General features: G+C 42.5%; 1 protein-coding gene across 7 annotated transcripts in view; it reads right to left on the minus strand.

Annotated features, from left to right (window-relative positions):
• ADD2 (adducin 2) overlaps nt 1-19605 on the minus strand; it is a 122449-nt gene that overhangs the window by 28382 nt on the left and 74462 nt on the right. For all 7 annotated transcript variants that reach the window (XM_044279296.1, XM_044279299.1, XM_044279297.1 and 4 more), the window contains 4 exons: nt 6588-6807; nt 3792-3930; nt 2588-2739; nt 324-404 (listed from right to left, as the gene is read on the minus strand). In XM_044279296.1, coding sequence (XP_044135231.1) covers nt 324-404; nt 2588-2739; nt 3792-3930; nt 6588-6770 — 555 coding nt within the window. In that variant the 5' untranslated portion in view covers nt 6771-6807. The remainder of the gene's footprint in view (nt 1-323; nt 405-2587; nt 2740-3791; nt 3931-6587; nt 6808-19605) is intronic.

A 19605-nucleotide genomic window follows, 5' to 3' on the forward strand; every position in this document is an offset into this window, starting at 1 on the left:
GCTCGTTGGAAGAACGAGTGAAACGTTTTCAAGAAATCTACAGTACGTCCAGTTGCCTTGATTTATTCTTTACAGATATACCATGACCTGGATAAACGAGAACCTTCACAGACATCTCCAATATAATGCATTAATATTATAACTGAATAGGCTTTGCTTGTATAACTTAAAATCTAGACGTGTCAGGCAAATTCCGAGTTCATATTTGGAGCCGGCGCGCTCATTTTAGTATAAATCACATGTTTTTCTCTCAGTAGCACAATCATTGTTGTGCGGTGTAATTTTTAGATGTTACCAGCCCCCATAATTACTTTACAACGTACCAGGATGGAAGCCGACACTTCACTACAAGCCACTCCACGCGGGTTTATTAAGAAATGATCCTGTTCTTTATTAACTCTTATCTGAAAGTGAAACAAAGAGATTTATTAGAGCATGTTTGTCATTCCTAAGAATCCTTGTTTCCGATAATTGGCCTGCGTAAATTTGTCACCGATTAGCCAGAAAACGAGAAAACTCTGGTTCACGTGGCAGAAAATCCTAGTTTGGAAATAGGGGTGTGACAAACTATGAATCTACATGACTGCTGCATGCAAACACCACTAAACGATGGGGCCATGATCGTACCCAATCAGTGCCGTTTGTGTCGGCCCATGTAAACGGGTTCTTAGTATAGTCTCTTGATAAAAAAACTGATGAAAAACTGTCCCCTTGCTAGGACCCTTAGCAATTAGCTGTAATCAGTGGGGAAACCTGGCCTTAGGTGTTTAAATTTACTGCAGCGCCACCACAGGGGCAACTACGCATTACACAGGAGAGGTCCTCTAGGGCAGTGTTGGCGAACCTATGGCACGGGTGCCAGAGGTGGCACTCAGAGCCCTCTCAGTGGGCACCCGCACCCTGGAAAAAGTCTATGGTGTACCAATATGCCTTAGACTTTTCCTGCCATTCATCAGTGCAGGACGCACTATGAACAGCACAGGCAGTCCATTGAATGTAGACAGGCTATTATAGCTAAATGATAAAGTAAATGGAAGATATACTATATTGGACTGTTGTATTCAGGTTAAATTGCTGTGTTGGCACTTTACGATAAATAAGTGGGTTTTGGGTTACAGTTTGGGCACTCTGTCTTAAAAAGGTTCACCATCACTGCTCTAGGGTAAGAGAAACTCTTTGTAACCACTCTTCACTTTGGCCAAGAGATTAGGGTCCTGAACACAGAATCCCCCCTATAATTCCCTAATGGGGTACATGAAAATGTTTCTTCTAAACTGAGCCCATATACACCACCCACACGAAATAGGTGACATCCCTGCTTCACCTGAAAGGAAAATCCCATTGGTTTATAACTTCAGCAACGATTCCCAAATAACCTGACAACCTGACAGTCACTGACTGTTTTAGTGACTACTTGTATTCCCATGTGAAAACTGTTCTGGAGCATTTATTCTTATGACTCTGTGTTGTGCTATTCCTACTAGAGGTTTCTGCAGGAATTGCCAGCAGTTTGCAAAAAAAAAGGTGGGAGGTTGTCCCTGCACAGCCTGACACTATCTAGTCAGTGCTGCCAGTGTCACCCTGTTCAGGGACACGCTCCCAACTGGTGACATCCATCTGGACCTTCATTGCAAACGGCTAGTAATTCAGTCATACATTTCCAATAGGAATACTAAAGGAATGGAACAAGTGTCAAGAGTAAGGACGAGCGAAGTGAGCTTCAGGTCCTAGATCCGTAGTCGCTTCGCTCAAAACTTTAATTTAATGCTGTACGGACATACATCTCTGTATAGCATTAAAATGTATGTCCTCCGACGAGGTGAAGTCTTGCGAGACTTCAGTGAATAACTTTGGGATTTGATTTTTCAACTAAAAAATCATTTTAAAACTTGGTTCCGAAGTCAGCTTCGGTACCGAGGTACCAGTTGCTACCGAAGCCGACTTCAGATACCCGTTTTTAAAATGTTTTTTCAGTTTAATAATCAAATACCAAAGTTATTCACCATAGTCTCATGAGACTTCGCCTCGTCGGAGACCATACATTTTAAGGCCTCATGCACACGGCCATTGCGGCGCCTGGCACGGATCGAGACACATTCAACTTGAATGGGTCTTTGATCCGTCCGCACTGCAAAAAAATAGAACATGTGAATGGGTTTGCGGGCTGCAATATGGCCACGGCCAGGCAACGGCCTGATGCTGTACGGAAACGGATCTCCGTACAGCATTAAACCAAAGTTTTGAGCAAAGCGACTTTCGATCTAGGATCCAAAGCTTGATTCGCTCAACACTGGTCAAGAGTCATAGAATAGATGGTCATATAATAACATGGATGATGCAAGTAGTTACTAAAACAGACATGTCAGGAGAGGTGAAAAGTCTTCTTTAACTTTGCAGTATGTCTTGAAGTGCGGAAGGAAATCGGAGGTGTTGAGGACCCCAGCGCTGCAAGGCAACAAAAAAGGCTAACCCCCTGATCCACGGCGCTCACTTTCCATTACAGGTGGGAAATTATTTTTATTTTTATTTTTTATCCTACGAAACAAGTGAGAGAACATGTTAATCCAAAAAAAGGCAGATTACTCACTGAAGCAAAGGTCCCGCTGAGCTGGGCCCAGCCATAGAGGTCTATGAGTCTGTAGATGCTGGCGAGCTTGCATCTCATTAGCCTTTCACCTTTAGCCAAAGGAACAGGATCATTGCAGTGGAGGTCATTGATAGGCGCCACCAAGGACGAGTCTGAAAAATGAAGGTTAGATCGTTAAATCCAGGGAGAATTTATAGCGGTGGTTCTCTGAACAAGATGGAGGCCTAGAGGCTGCCAAAGCAGTAAGTCATAGTAGATACAGTATAATTATACATAACATTTCTCCTCAGGCTCCACATTGTCTCCCTTCCTGACAGGGAATTTGGTTCCCAACCTTTTTGTCATAAACCTCTTCCATTAACAGTCACCCCACAGATTACACGCGTACTGGAATGCCAAACCTCATGTCACGTAGAAGAGGCTGAATATCATTCCTCGATTACGTGGAATTTTTTTTACACCATTTTTGACACACAGAATCAGAAATATAATGGATCCTAATGGAACTATTTGACTTAATTGGGATTTATGAGGCTTTTTTGAGAAGCAGACACACATTCATGTCCACTGTTCCGTTCAGCTCTATGTGACTGCTGGAGACAACTGAGCGATTGTACTCTGCTATCTCCGGTAGCCCCATAGAGTTGAATTGACCAGTGGACACGCATGAGTGTCTGTCACTCAATCCTAATTGGACACATGCACTCCTGTTCTAGTATTCTTCGGGGGCCCCAGAGGTCAGATCCCCACAGACACTTATCCCCTATCCTGCGTGCAGAGAGGTATCTCCCAAGGAAAGAGTGCCATCTCACTAGCGCCAACACCTTCTGAACTTCAATCGACAGGCCCTGTCATTCAGAGTGCTGGGGGCACAGCAGGTGCAGAGAGAGCAGAGCCTCTAGGTGTAACGGCAACGCCCCCAGTGCTCCTAGAGGCTCATTTGCATGTGTTTTGAATGTGCCATTTGCAGAGTAGCTCCCATGCCGGGCCCCCTTAGGACCAGAACCTCTGTGTGCCTACTACCTCTGCACACCCTAGAGTTACGCCCCTGAACAAAGGAACAATTTGAAATCTGCTGCTTAGGAGCAAAATATGAAATCAGAACATTAAATCCATTTGTGGAAATGTCCTATAAAAGTTAATGGCACTCACTAGGTTCCCCCTCCCTAGCCCAAGTCCCCAAAATGAAAATGGAAGAACGTACTGACTGGACAGGTGGGGAAGACAGATGGTGCAGTGCTGGCCATGAAGTCAGCGATTTGCCTGAGAGCCCAGATGTTGGAGGAGTTGTTCCCTTTATTCATCTGCTCCTGAATTAAACTTTCCAGTTCCTCCCTAAAAGACTGAAAGTAAATGGAACCAAATGTAAAAGTGAAGTGGACAAGAAAACAAATATTGCACAAAAATATAACAATCATAAAACTACTATATACAGGAAAGTTGTAGAAATAGTTCATCCCCCTCATACAATATCCATTGTCAAAAAAATCCAACTAAAATTGACAATATAAGGACCCTATACTGTATGGAAGTTGAGGCCCCCTTCAGTATACAGGTCCTTCTAAAAAAATTAGCATATTGTGATAAAGTTCATTATTTTCTGTAATGTACTGATAAACATTAGACTTTCATATATTTTAGATTCATTACACACCAACTGAAGTAGTTCAAGCCTTTTATTGTTTTAATATTGATGATTTTGGCATACAGCTCATGAAAACCCAAAATTCCTATCTCAAAAAATTAGTATATCTTATCCGACCAATAAAAGAAAAGTGTTTTTAATACAAAAAAAGTCAACCTTCAAATAATTATGTTCAGTTATGCACTCAATACTTGGTCGGGAATCCTTTTGCAGAAATGACTGCTTCAATGCGCGTGGCATGGAGGCAATCAGCCTGTGGCACTGCTGAGGTGTTATGGAGGCCCAGGATGCTTCGATAGCGGCCTTAAGCTCATCCAGAGTGTTGGGTCTTGCGTCTCTCAACTTTCTCTTCCCAATATCCCACAGATTTTCTATGGGGTTCAGGTCAGGAGAGTTGGCAGGCCAATTGAGCACAGTAATACCATGGTCAGTAAACCATTTACCAGTGGTTTGGGCACTGTGAGCAGGTGCCAGGTCGTGCTGAAAAATGAAATCTTCATCTCCATAAAGCTTTTCAGCAGATGGAAGCATGAAGTGCTCCAAAATCTCCTGATAGCTAGCTGCATTGACCCTGCCCTTGATAAAACACAGTGGACCAACACCAGCAGCTGACATGGCACCCCAGACCATCACTGACTGTGGGTACTTGACACTGGACTTCAGGCATTTTGGCATTTCCCTCTCCCCAGTCTTCCTCTAGACTCTGGCACCTTGATTTCTGAATGACATGCAAAATTTGCTTTCATCCGAAAAAAGTACTTTGGACCACTGAGCAACAGTCCAGTGCTGCTTCTCTGTAGCCCAGGTCAGGCGCTTCTGCCGCTGTTTCTGGTTCAAAAGTGGCTTGACCTGGGGAATGTGGCACCTGTAGCCCATTTCCTGCACACGCCTATACACGGTGGCTCTGGATGTTTCTACTCCAGACTCAGTCCACTGCTTCCGCAGGTCCCCAAGGTCTGGAATCGGTCCTTCTCCACAATCTTCCTCAGGGTCCGGTCACCTCTTCTCGTTGTGCAGCGTTTTCTGCCACACTTTTTCCTTCCCACAGACTTCCCACTGAGGTGCCTTGATACAGCACTCTGGGAACAGCCTATTCGTTCAGAAATTTCTTTCTGTGTCTTACCCTCTTACTTGAGGGTGTCAATGATGGCCTTCTGAACAGCAGTCAGGTCGGCAGTCTTACCCATGATTGCGGTTTTGAGTAATGAACCAGGCTGGGAGTTTTTAAAAGCCTCAGGAATCTTTTGCAGGTGTTTAGAGTTAATTAGTTGATTCAGATGATTAGGTTAATAGCTCGTTTAGAGAACCTTTTCATGATATGCTAATTTTTTTAGATAGGAATTTTGGGTTTTCATGAGCTGTATGCCAAAATCATCAATATTAAAACAATAAAAGGCTTGAACTACTTCAGTTGGTGTGTAATGAATCTAAAATATATGAAAGTCTAATGTTTATCAGTACATTACAGAAAATAATGAACTTTATCACAATATGCAATTTTTTTTAGAAGGACCTGTACATCTGCATTAGTAGGAGATACAGTAAGTCCATTAGAAACAATTACAATTGTAAAAAATGGGCTTCCTGAGAGCCAAGAGAACAATAGTAGGCTTCATTATATTAGTGGTCAATTAGAAAGTTGTTTTCTCCAGTAGATGGGAAGGTAGTGGAGGGAAACATGGATGTACCGATGATAGAGGCAGACCATGCCATTACTATGAGGTTCCTGGTTGGTCTTGTCCTCTCAAAGTCCTTTTACATGGACTGATGACTGGGAAATAATGTTTGTAGGCGCTATTATTTGGCCAGTTATTGACCTGCCTAGCAACCCCAGAGACTGGTCAGCTAATCAGCAAACACTCTTTGTCGGCTGATTGTAACCTTTACGCAAATGCAAAAATTGTCAGCAGAACATTGTCCCGTGTACCCAGGATGTGCTGGTGACGAAATGTATCGTGGACAAACAATCATACGAACCATTGTTTGTCCCTCATACGGTTTGCGTTAGTCCATGTAAAAGGCTCTTTAAACACGCGCTGCATTTTTGCAATGGGGGCTCCACAAGGGCTCAGTTTTGCCTGGAGGCTACATTTTTGGCATGTAAAGCATCAGGAAGGCCCTGACTAGGCTCACATTGTTTATTAGTACTAGTAAATATCCATTGAATGAATCCATAAAAGCTGACATCCAATAGCCCATGTACCTTCAGACACCAACCAATATGTGCAGTACATTTGAGATCATTTTTACAATCTACATTGGAGTTGCGCTTGAGGTAGTAGCAGCAGCAATCATGGTTAGAAGTATTCGGTAAGACATGCAGTTCTTATTTCCCTATTCTAGGTAACTACGTACCGGGCTCTGTAGAATCATGGTAACACGTTTCTTCTGCTCCATGACATTGAAATCCTGCCTTAGGTCGGCCGCCATGTTCCGAATTCGCAGGTATTCTGGATCATTCTCTGTATATCGCTCAAAATATCTAAGTCCCTCCAGGGGAGGAGAGGTCACAGCCTCAGGGGTGGTTTGGTTGCTCATCTTTGTGGATTATTTCTTTCTTCACCGCACATGAGTCCTATGGGTTACAAAGAAGATCTAGTATCAGAGGTACTGTATCTATCACACTTTTATAGAGGTGTATGGCATGCACCTAAGCTAAATGATTGGTATAGCTGGCATTTGCCCAGCTGGACTGAACTCAGTATTCTTGCCACTATCTTAAAAAACTTTTGTGACTTTGATATCCAGAAATCATAAGAAACTAGATCAATATGAAACTGGTCCTAAGGGGTGGTAATAGCCCCCACTGACCCGTGTCTAGCTTGACTAGCAGAACACACTTATGTTTTGCTCCTCTGTGTCTCTGAATCTTAAAGCGAAATACAGTTGCAAGAAAAAGTATGTGAACCCTTTGGAATGATATGGATTACTGCACAAATTGGTAATAAAATGTGATCTGATCTTCATTTAAGTCACAACAATAGACAATCACAGTCTGCTTAAACTAATAACACACAAAGAATTAAATGTTACCATGTTTTTATTGAACACACCGTGTAAACATTCACAGTGCAGGTGGAAAAAGTATGTGAACCCCTAGACTAATGACATCTCCAAGAGCTTATTGGAGTGAGGTGTCAGCCAACTGGAGTCCAATCAATGAGATGAGATTGGAGGTGTTGGTTACAGCTGCCCTATAAAAAACACACACCAGTTCTGGGTTTGCTTTTCACAAGAAGCATTGCCTGATGTGAATGATGCCTCGCACAAAAGAGCTCTCAGAAGACCTACGATTAAGAATTGTTGACTTGCACAAAGCTGGAAAGGGTTATAAAAGTATCTCCAAAAGCCTTGCTGTTCATCAGTCCACGGTAAGACAAATTGTCTATAAATGGAGAAAGTTCAGCACTGCTGCTACTCTCCCTAGGAGTGGCCGTCCTGTAAAGATGACTGCAAGAGCACAGGGCAGAATGCTCAATGAGGTGAAGAAGAATCCTAGAGTGTCAGCTAAAGACTTACAAAAGTCTCTAGCATATGCTAACATCCCTGTTAGCGAATCTACGATACATAAAACACTAAACAAGAATGGATTTCATGGGAGGATACCACAGAGGAAGCCACTGCTGTCCAAAAAAAACATTGCTGCAAGTTTACAGTTTGCACAAGAGCACCTGGATGTTCCACAGCAGTACTGGCAAAATATTCTGTGGACAGATGAAACCAAAGTTGAGTTGTTTGGAAGAAACACACAACACTATGTGTGGAGAAAAAGAGGCACAGCACACTAACATCAAAACCTCAACCCAACTGTGAAGTATGCTGGTGGGGGCATCATGGTTTGGGGCTGCTTTGCTGCGTCAGGGTCTGGACGGATTGCTATCATCAAAGGAAAAATGAATTCCCAAGTTTATCAAGACATTTTGCAGGAGAACTTAAGGTCATCTGTCCACCAGCTCAAGCTCAACAGAAGATGGATGTTGCAACAGGACAACGAACCAAAGCATAGAAGTAAATCAACAACAGAATGGCTAAAACAGAAGAAAATACGCCTTCTGGAGTGGCCCAGTCAGAGTCCTGACCTCAACCCGATTGAGATGCTGTGGCATGACCTCAAGAAAGGGATTCACACCAGATATCCAAAGAATATTGCTGAACTGAAACAGTTCTGTAAAGAGGAATGGTCAAGAATTACTCCTGACCGTTGTGCACATCTGATCTGCAACTACAGGAAACATTTGGTTGAAGTTATTGCTGCCAAAGGAGGTTCAACCAGTTCATAAATCCAAGGGTTCACATACTTTTTCCACCTGCACTGTGAATGTTTACATGGTGTGTTCAATAAAAACATGGTAACATTTACTTCTTTGTGTGTTATTAGTTTAAGCAGACTGTGATTGTCTATTGTTGTGACTTAGATGAAGATCAGATCACATTTTATGACCAATTTGTGCAGAAATTCATATCATTCCAAAGGGTTCACATACTTTTTCTTACAACTGTAGTTCATCTTCAATTTTCAATCTTATTTTTTTTTTACTTTCTATATATAAGCTACATAAAACTTTAGTAACTTGCTAAAAAGGGAACCAGTCTGGTCTTAGGACAGCATGTTATAGAGCAGGAGGAGCTGAGCAGATTGATATATAGATATTCAAAAGTTTACACATCCAGCTCACCTTATTCACAAATGCTCCGCGTGCTCGGAATGAACAGGTAGTCCTTGGAACATATAGAAAGGAAGATTTCCGGCACTGTAATGTTTTTCAGTAAAATCTTCCTCTTTATTGACGTAACATTAATCCATATACAGACAAATCCTTATACCATGCAATAGTTTACGCATTTTGGACACAAAGTCCTTAGGTTGATGTTGAAGTGGGGAAATTTAAAGTCTCACCAATAACCCCAACCCCCACAGGAAATGGGGTGTGGGGGGTGTGGGGAGGTAAGAGCAAAACAAAATTAACCCCCATCACATCAAAACCACCTGTTATGCAACTCACATGTGAGTTTTGAGGGCTGGTGTCAGGGCAGTCATAAAGCAGGACACAAGTTCACACCTAATGCAACACACCACCCAACTCGTTACTCTAAATGGAGCAACATATAATAAAAAGAAAAAAGAAAAAACGCACAATGTGAATAGAGACAGACATCATTTTACAAAATTGAAATAAAATCAAATAAATACAACTGAGTCTTCAAATATACAATGGCGTGGAACTAAACTGCAATCCATCCTTGACCAAAAGGATTTGATCACTGATAGAAGTACATAAGTTCTTTTCTCCGATCCAAACCTGTAGGCATCCTAGTGGTGAGTCTAAAGGTCCAATAAGCCTCTCTTAATAAAATAGCTTATTTATGATCCCTTCCTCTAAGGCAGGCATGCTCAACCTGTGGCCCTCCAGCTGTTGTAAAACTACAACTCCCACAATGCCCTGCTGTAGGCTGATAGCTATAGGCTGTCCGGGCATGCTGGGAGTTGTAGTTTTGCAACAGCTGGAGGGCCGCAGGTTGAGCATGCCTGCTCTAAGAGGAGCAGTAACTTTCTCAATGGCAAAAGCATGGAATGAATTAAATTCCCCCACTTCAACATCAACCTAAGTTACTACTAAGGACATTGTGTCCGAAACGCGTAAACTATCGCATGGTATAAGGATTTGTCTGTATATGGATTAATGTTACCTCAATAAAGAGGAAGATTTTACTGAAAAACATTACAGTGCTGGAAACCTTCCTTTCTACAGATTGATATATAGTTTTATGGGAAATATATTTAGAATAACGTGTAATTATATGAATTCACTATATGTTTTCTCTGGGCTTAAGAGTCCAGTGGGCGGTCCTATCTATGATTGACAGCTATCTCATGTCAATCATTGGTTCCCTTGATGAACAGGGATTTAAATTAGTATAATACAAGTTATACTGACGCTATATAGTGAAAACTATACATCAATCTGCTCTGCTCCTCCAGCACGTCCTACAGCCCAAAGCTGCATTCAGTATGCTGTGGTTTCTTTTGGCAGTAGCTACCAGATATAGTGGTTTACTGACATCCCTCTCTTGGTTGGGCTGTTATTCTAAGCATTTTGGGAAAATATATTTTTCTGAATTATAACGCCATGTATTCCTTGGCGAAATAACCACCGGTATATTCTCTAGTATTCAAATCAGCAGACCTTGCTCTGCACAGACACTGAAGAAGCGGAGAATACTAGAGGACATTAACTGTGACACTGAACTGTAAATATGGGCGTTATCAGGTGTGTCCCTGCACAATCACTTACAAAACGGTTTGGATAGTGTCAGACTATTCAGGGTCAGACCCCCCCCCCCCCCCCCCCCCCCCACACACACACACACACTTGTGATACCCATCTGGACCTTTACTGCAGACTGCTGGCAATTCATTCATAACTTCTAGCAGGAATAATAAAGGGATGGCACAATATGGAGTTATAAGAATCAATGCTCTAGAATTGCTATTACATGAGGAATACAAGTAGTTACCGAAACAGTCATGAAGGTGACTAAGTACAAGGTGTGCCTTACATAACATTATTAAGTTAGGCCTCATGCACACGACAGTTGTTTGGGTCCGCATCTCCGAGCCACCGTTTCGGCGGCTCGAATGCAGACCCATTCACTTGAATGGGACCGCAAAAGATGCGCCCAGCACTCCGTGTGCTGTCCCATCCATGGCTCCGTTCCGCGGCCCCACAAAAAAAAATATAACATGTCCTATTCTTGTCCGCGCTTTGCGGACAAGAATAGGCATTTATATTGCCGCAAATTTCCGAAGGCAACACGGACGGCTTATGTTTTTTGCGGATCCGCGGTTTGCGGACCGCAAAAAACAGCACGGTCGTGTGCATGAGGCCTTAGGCTCACACTTCAGTTATTTGATCGGTTATTTCCATCAGCTATTGTGAGACAACACCAGTAGTGAGATCAGGTATAATGAAAATATCTGCACCTGCGCCTGGAAATAACTGATCAAATAACTGAAGTGTGAACTTGGCCTTAGGCCTCTTTCACACTTGCGTTGTCCGGATCCGTCGTGTACTCCATTTGCCGGAAGTGCCCGCCGGATCCGTGACACCGCAAGTGAACTGAAAGCATTTGAATACTGATCCGTCTTCAAAATGCGTTCAGTGTTACTATGGCAGCCAGGACGCTATTAAAGTCCTGGTTGCCATAGTAGTAGTGGGGAGCGGGGGAGCAGTATACTTACCATCCGTGCGGCTCCTGGGGCGCTCCAGAATGACGTCAGAGCACCCCATGCGCATGGATGACGTGATCCATGCGATCACGTCATCCATGCGCGTGGGGCGCCCTGACGTCACTCTGGAGCGCCCCGGGAGCCGCACAGACGGTAAGTATACTGCTCCCCCGCTCCCCACTACACTTTACCATGGCAAACAGGACTTTAGCGTCCCGGCAGCCATGGTAACCATTCAGAAAAAGCTAAACGTCGGATCCGGCAATGCGCCGAAACAACGTTTAGCTTAAGGCCGGATCCGGATCAATGCCTTTCAATGGGCATTAATTCCGGATCCGGCCTTGCGGCAAGTGTTCAGGATTTTTGGCCGGAGCAAAAAGCGCAGCATGCTGCGGTATTTTCTCCGGCCAAAAAACGTTCCGGTCCTGAACTGAAGACATCCTGATGCATCCGGAACGGATTTCTCTCCATTCAGAATGCATGGGGATAATCCTGATTCTTCTGATTTTTCTTCCGGCATAGAGCCCCGACGACTGAACTCTATGCCGGAAGAAAAGAACGCAGGTGTGAAAGAGCCCTTACCTGTAGGTATGTAAATTTATTAAAGGAAATTGTTTGTACAGGAAGTGAAAGATTTTCCTAAACACATTCCATCATGGTGGGAAATTCAATGCTAGACTCTTAAGGTAATCTTAAGACTAAATCCCCTCATAATGCAATGCTACAGCAAACAGTGGTGCGTGTAAGACTATTAACACGATAAGCCTGGGTAAGTCTGTTAAGTGATTGCCACTTTTAATCTCAATCCTAGGAACAAATCCATAACTTGAGGTTGGAGGTAATGCTATGTTGTAGATGTTGAGGTATGTTGAGGCCTGTAAGAGGAAGAATGCCTCACTGGAATTTCTAGAAGTGTCTAGTTCGGAACTGGACTCATCCAGAGACTGGACTCTTTAGTGGTTGTGATCCACTATACACCTTCATTCTTGGAAAAGGAGACCCCAGTTTTTGTTCAGTTCACTCCCACTCAAACACTTGTACAGGAGAAGAGTGGTGTCATCTCCATGCCCATGATTGAAGTGGTGAAGAAGCTTCTAATAAGAGAAGGTACAGTATGTGGAAATACACAGAAGAATATAAACCAGACCCACCACCAGAGGATTAGATGGAGAAGGATCAGAAAGCACAGAGCACTATCTCCCTCAGTATAGATGATGATCAGATTGTGGGAGAAGCTACAGAAAGTGCACGAAAGGATGCATCTCGGCAACAAGCTCCATTTACTGAGAAAACTGCACCAGTCTAAGCTACGCAAGGTCCAGGACATGCAGGACTACATAAGAAATACTTCAGAAATTGTAGAGCGCCTGCGAGGTATTGTAGAAGAAATAAAATTTTCCCTGTGGCCGCACTGTTACTCTGCAGTCTTCCAGAAAGGTATGACACACTTGTGACCGCACTAGATCCACGTCCGACTAATGAGCTCACTCTGGCGTATGTTAAAGGCCAGCTTGTAGAGGAGTTCAAGAGATGATCAGAAAATGGAAATAACAGTCACAGAGCAGAATCTGCATTAAAAACACTGAATCTAGTCACAAGCAAAAGAGAGGAGACATATCAGTATTTTGTGTGCAAGAAAACAGGTCCGCTGAAAGCTGACTGCAGAGTTTGGAAAGCTAGAATGAATCAGCTTAAAAGGCAGAGTGATCAACAAAGAGTTAAAAGTACTGTTAGTGAAGAAAGTAACACTCCTAGTACTAAAGCTGCATCTATTATTAATTCAAGTACATCAAACCATACATGGTGCATAGACTCTGGAGCAACTAGTCATATGACAAATGTCTTCTCTAACCTTGACCAAAGTAATACAGAGAAAGTGATATTAGCTAATGGTCAGTGTATGAAGGAGTAGGAGATAGCTACATTATTTGTCAGGTCTCCCCAACACAAAGCAGAAGGATTCCAGTAAAGGATGTGCTGTATGTCTCAATTTGTTGACTGTGAAGAAACTCATGTGACGGGGCAATGAAGTCACTTTTAAGAATGACATCTGCATCATCTCAAAACAAGGGTACACACTTGAAGAAGGAAAAGATACAGGTGAACTGTATCAACTAAAATGTAAAGAAAATGTGTGCACTGCCAAACAAGAACAGCACAAGGACTGTGTTCACGTATGGCACAGATGTCTTGCACATGGAGACCCAAAAGCAAAGAGAAAGCTAGTTCAGAACCAGCTTGCTGAAGGTGTTAAAACAGACCAATGCATTCATATGATGAAATGTACAAACTGTCTTAAAGGGAAAATGTCCAGAAAAACATTTCCACAAGATCAGAGCGGCCACTTGACTTAATCCACACAGATGTCTGTGGTCCAATGAGTACGCTCACCCTTGGCAAGAAAATATATTTGATCACTTTTATTGGTTATTAGTCAAGGTATACAGTTGTTGCTTCATAGCAAAAATAAAGTTCCAGAGAAACTTGAAGAATATCTCTCTGAAGTAAGTAAAACATTTGGGAAAAAGCCAAAGACTCTACATGCAGACAATAAATACACAAGTGAGAAGACACAAACTATTTTAAAGAGAAATGGAATCTTATTCCAGACTACTGTACCATACAATTCAAACAAAATGGAGTTGCAGAAAGAAAGAATCGAGCTCTCTGTGAAAGTGGAAGTAGTATGCTGTTTGATGCAGATCTACCAACAACATATTGGGCTGAAGCAATCATGACAGCTTGCTATGTTCAAAATACAGGTCCTTCTAAAAAAATTAGCATATTGTGATAAAGTTCATTATTTTCTGTAATGTACTGATAAACATTAGACTTTCATATATTTTAGATTCATTACACACCAACTGAAGTAGTTCAAGCCTTTTATTGTTTTAATATTGATGATTTTGGCATATAGCTCATGAAAACCCAAAATTCCTATCTCTAAAAATTAGCATATCATGAAAAGGTTCTCTAAACGAGCTATTAACCTAATTATCTGAATCAACTATTTAACTCTAAACACCTGCAAAAGATTCCTGAGGGTTTTAAAAACTCCCAGCCTGGTTCATTACTCAAAACCGCAATCATGGGTAAGACTGCCGACCTGACTGCTGTCCAGAAGGCCATCATTGACACCCTCAAGCAAGAGGGTAAGACACAGAAAGAAATTTCTGAACAAATAGGCTGTTCCCAGAGTGCTTTATCAAGGCACCTCAGTGGGAAGTCTGTGGGAAGGAAAAAGTGTGGCAGAAAATGCTGCACAACGAGAAGAGGTGACCGGACCCTGAGGAAGATTGTGGAGAAGGACCGATTCCAGACCTTGGGGGACCTGCGGAAGCAGTGGACTGAGTCTGGAGTAGAAACATCCAGAGCCACCGTGTACAGGCGTGTGCAGGAAATGGGCTACAGGTGCCGCATTCCCCAGGTCAAGCCACTTTTGAACCAGAAACAGCGGCAGAAGCGCCTGACCTAGGCTACAGAGAAGCAGCACTGGACTGTTGCATGTCATTCGGAAATCAAGGTGCCAGAGTCTGGAGGAAGACTGGGGAGAGGGAAATGCCAAAATGCCTGAAGTCCAGTGTCAAGTACCCACAGTCAGTGATGGTCTGGGGTGCCATGTCAACTGCTGGTGTTGGTCCACTGTGTTTTATCAAGGGCAGGGTCAATGCAGCTAGCTATCAGGAGATTTTGGAGCACTTCATGCTTCCATCTGCTGAAAAGCTTTATGGAGATGAAGATTTCATTTTTCAGCACGACCTGGCACCTGCTCACAGTGCCAAAACCACTGGTAAATGGTTTACTGACCATGTTATTACTGTGCTCAATTGGCCTGCCAACTCTCCTGACCTGAACCCCATAGAGAATCTGTGGGATATTGGGAAGAGAAAGTTGAGAGACGCAAGACCCAACACTCTGGATGAGCTTAAGGCCGCTATCGAAGCATCCTGGGCCTCCATAACACCTCAGCAGTGCCACAGGCTGATTGCCTCCATGCCACGCCGCATTGAAGCAGTCATTTCTGCAAAAGGATTCCCGACCAAGTATTGAGTGCATAACTGAACATAATTATTTGAAGGTTGACTTTTTTTGTATTAAAAACACTTTTCTTTTATTGGTCGGATGAAATATGCTAATTTTTTGAGATAGGAAATTTGGGTTTTCATGAGCTGTATGCCAAAATCATCAATATTAAAACAATAAAAGGCTTGAACTACTTCAGTTGGTGTGTAATGAATCTAAAATATATGAAAGTCTAATGTTTATCAGTACATTACAGAAAATAATGAACTTTATCACAATATGCTAATTTTTTGAGAAGGACCTGTAGACTACCAAGTAAAGGTACTGAGAAAACGCCATATGAGCAATGGAACAATAAGAAGCCCAGACTGCACCATATAAGAATATTTGAAAGAAAGAAAAATGTACCAAATGGGAATCCGATGCCAAGGAAGGTATCCTGTAGGCCACAGTGAATCTCAAAAGGGTTACAGAATCCTGCATCCAGAGACCAACAAGATAACAATTAGTAGAGATGTAGTGATTGATGAGAGTCATGTGTCATTCAGGTTTCATGACGTCACACCAATAGTTCATCCTAAACAAGAACAACTTCAGTCATAATCCAAAGGCAACTAGAAAGAACATACAGGAATCTGGTTAGAGTAGTACCAGATCATGTACCAGATCAACCTCAAGTCAGAAGATCAACTAGATCAAACAAAGGCATCCTGGCTCAACAGTTATCTTACATGGTCAAGACACTTCTGGAGTCAGAGCCACAGTCATGAGAAGATGATCTGTTACCTGACAATGAAAGTTACAGACAAGCAGTGGGGGCACTATTGTATGTAGCATGCACGACACGCCCAGATATCACAGCAACAGTTGGAAATCTCTGCAGACACGTAAGCAAGGAGGTAGCGTAGGCAAAACGTGCGTTGGGGTTGTGTTTCGGCTGCACTCCCGGTCTGTATGACACTCCAGCATTACCTTATATTGATATATGATTAATTGGTTGCACTTGGCTGTGGTTATACCATCAGATATTATATCATTATATGTGAAGGATGTAGGTTCCTCTGTGGACCTGGATCCATTTGGATTAACCATATGGACACTAATAATATTATTGTATATGTGCTGCGTTAGGACACATTGTTGTTCATTAGACAGTGTATTTTGTACTGGTAATTTGTGACGATATATGTCCCTCTTGTGTCATTTTTGACCCTGTGGATTCAGTGGGAACATCTAGTGTAATAACACCTCTAACATTGCTGCCAATTTTTATATTTGCTTTATGTGTATTGTGAAATTCTTGTCATAAATTATGTCATTATATTACATGCGTGTCTTGCTTTTGGTGTTTATTGATTTAGTGTCACACATATCCAATTATTATTGGTTGTTTATTTGTATTGGAGACACGTAAGCAAACCACGTCAAAGAGATTGCAAAGCTGGAGAAAGTTCTTAGATATATGAGAGCAACTGTAAATACTGTAAAGTTTAAAGATATCTGCCTCAGGAGATCTTAAACTCTAGGCTATGTAGATGAAGATTGGGCTGGTAATTCAGAGGACTGTAAATCCACAAGCGGTTACACAATGTCACGGAAGGTGTACAGGAAACTAGAAGACACAAAATGAATATCCGACTGACTGGATCCAAAACTAAGGAACAAAAGGGAGAGCCCTGCATCAGACCTGGCTCTCTCCCTGACTGCTCAGCCTATGCGAAAATCCCAATGGTAGATGATCGCATATACTTGTACCTCGACTGTATAACACCTGAACACCCTATAATAGTGAGGGGACACGGCCACCGGCTCCCTACACTTGATACGGAGGGAGTCAGGGTCACCTGGGATCCAGCAAACAGAAAAACACAAATGAATGAACAAAACTTATCTGTAGAAGACTCAGAAGTAGGATCAGCATGCACACACTCCAGGAAGGAATATAAACCGCAAAGTGAAGCAGTCTGGGAAGGAATTTAAAGGGATGCAATCAGTGCAACTACATGACAGCTGAGAGAGGCTAACGAGATGAGAAAATGAAAGCAAAACAAAAGGAAGCTCAAGGAGGAGGTTCAGAAAGACATCTGTCAGAGCTTCTCAGATGTCTGGTGGTGACACACATTCAAGTTGGTCGAAAGTTCGTATTCCTGGTCTTGCAGAAAACAGGTTTCTGTTGCTTTGTCTTCTACAGAAGCGGAATATGTATCTGCAGCCTGGTTGAATCAACTCTTGGAAGATCTTGGTGAAACATTAAGTCAACCAACAATAGTCTATGAAGACAACCAAGCATGCATTAAACTTACAAGCAGTGAGAAAATTAGCACAAGAGCCAAGCACATTGATGTGAAATATCATCACCTGCATAATTTGGTGGAACAAGGCATCATTCCGTTTGTTTACTGTGAAACTGAAAAAATGGCAGCTGATGCTATGAGGAAAAAACTGCCCAAGTACAAGTCTGAAAAACTCAAGCCAGCTATGGGACTAACAGGATAAGTGGGTGAGGGTGTTGGAATAATGCTCGGGATTGCCTGTTTCCAGACACAGTGTTATATTGTCAATAAAGTACTGCAAAAAAAAAAAAAGACAGGAAGGGGCGGAGCCTTACTGAACATGTACAGAGAGAGAGAGAGAGAGCTGAGTGAGAAGAAAGCCAGAAGCAGATGTGCTGAGATCCTGATCTGACGTTATATTCATATGTTGTGCTCTTATTTCTGGTCCTCGTGTTACAACTAATGGAGACCTGATTAATCTGCTGCCAACATCTTCACCATCAGTTTAATTTACTCTGGATCAAGGTAGTCCACTCTGACCTCCTCAAGCAGTGTCGTACTGGGCACCTTGGTGCCCACCAGAGAAAATTAAGCTTGAGGCCCAACCCTTATATCATCAATAAAGTTTAATAAGTGATTGGCTCCAAAGGCAATCAAATGGGATATTCTCTCCAGGACCTTTGGGGCCCATTATGGTATCAGAGCCTGGGCCCACTGGATGTTCCTCTGGTGGGCTAGTCTGACCATGCTCTCAAGACTAATTATCCCCCTGTCATTGCCATGACTATAGAGATGGAAAGCACTGTTCAGTTTCAGATTGTCTTAAAGGACTCATCACACAAATTAGAAAAACATTTTTTTTAAAGTATTTTACTCACTTAGGCTAAATTCACACTTGCTTCTAACATTTTCGGTATTGAGATCCGGCAGAGGATCTCAATACCAGCGAAAAACGCTTCAGTTTTGTCCCCATTTATTGTCAATGGGGACAAAAGGGAACTGAGCAGAACGGAGTGCTCCAAAATGCATTCCGTTCCGTTTGGTTGCGTTCCCGTACCGGAGAGCAAACTGCAGCAAGCTGTAGTTTTCTGTGCGGCATGGTATGCAGAGCAAAACGGATCTGGCATAACCCACAATGCAAGTCAATGGAGCTGGATCCATTTTCTCGGACATAATAGAAAACTGATCTGTCATAGCTATTTTAAAGATAATAAAACGGATCCTTTGGATGCAGACGGTTGTATTATCAGTAGCAGAAAAGTTTTTGCTGATCCCTGCCACATCAGGCAAAAACTCAAGTGTGAAAGTAGCCTTATCTGGGGGACTTTCTTGCCTTTCTGTGGATGGACAGCAGCTCATCAGGTACCTGCATCTCCCAGAATGCATTGCATTTAGCTCCTGTTAACCCCTCCCCTGCATAGAAAATATTCCCTTACATATGAGATGCCTCCACAATTTCCTTCTCCACTGTCTAGAGAGATATAGCTGTATACTTTTATGAATTTAGAAGTGGGGATAAATGAAAGGTGTCTGGGCCGTTCCATCTGCTTCTCTAAGAGATAACTGCACCGGCACTGAGAGGAGGAAGGAGCCAGGAAGATATCTGATCCAACTCTGAATATAGAAGAGGGTGGACCTGAATCAGCAGGGGGCGCTACCAGAGAGGGAATTGTAATGTTTCTTACATGTATATTGTAATAGTTCATTTCAAATGCTCTATTCATTGCATAGTAATACTTATAGTGGGATAACCCCTTTAAATAAAAGACACAGTACCACACATGGGATGGGAGAAGAGATTGTAACAAATCGATTTGTCTTATTAGGAAGAGTTCTACCTGTGAGGAGT

This window comes from Bufo gargarizans, chromosome 2 (assembly GCF_014858855.1).
Source record: "Bufo gargarizans isolate SCDJY-AF-19 chromosome 2, ASM1485885v1, whole genome shotgun sequence".
In the NCBI taxonomy this organism is placed as follows: domain Eukaryota; kingdom Metazoa; phylum Chordata; class Amphibia; order Anura; family Bufonidae; genus Bufo; species Bufo gargarizans.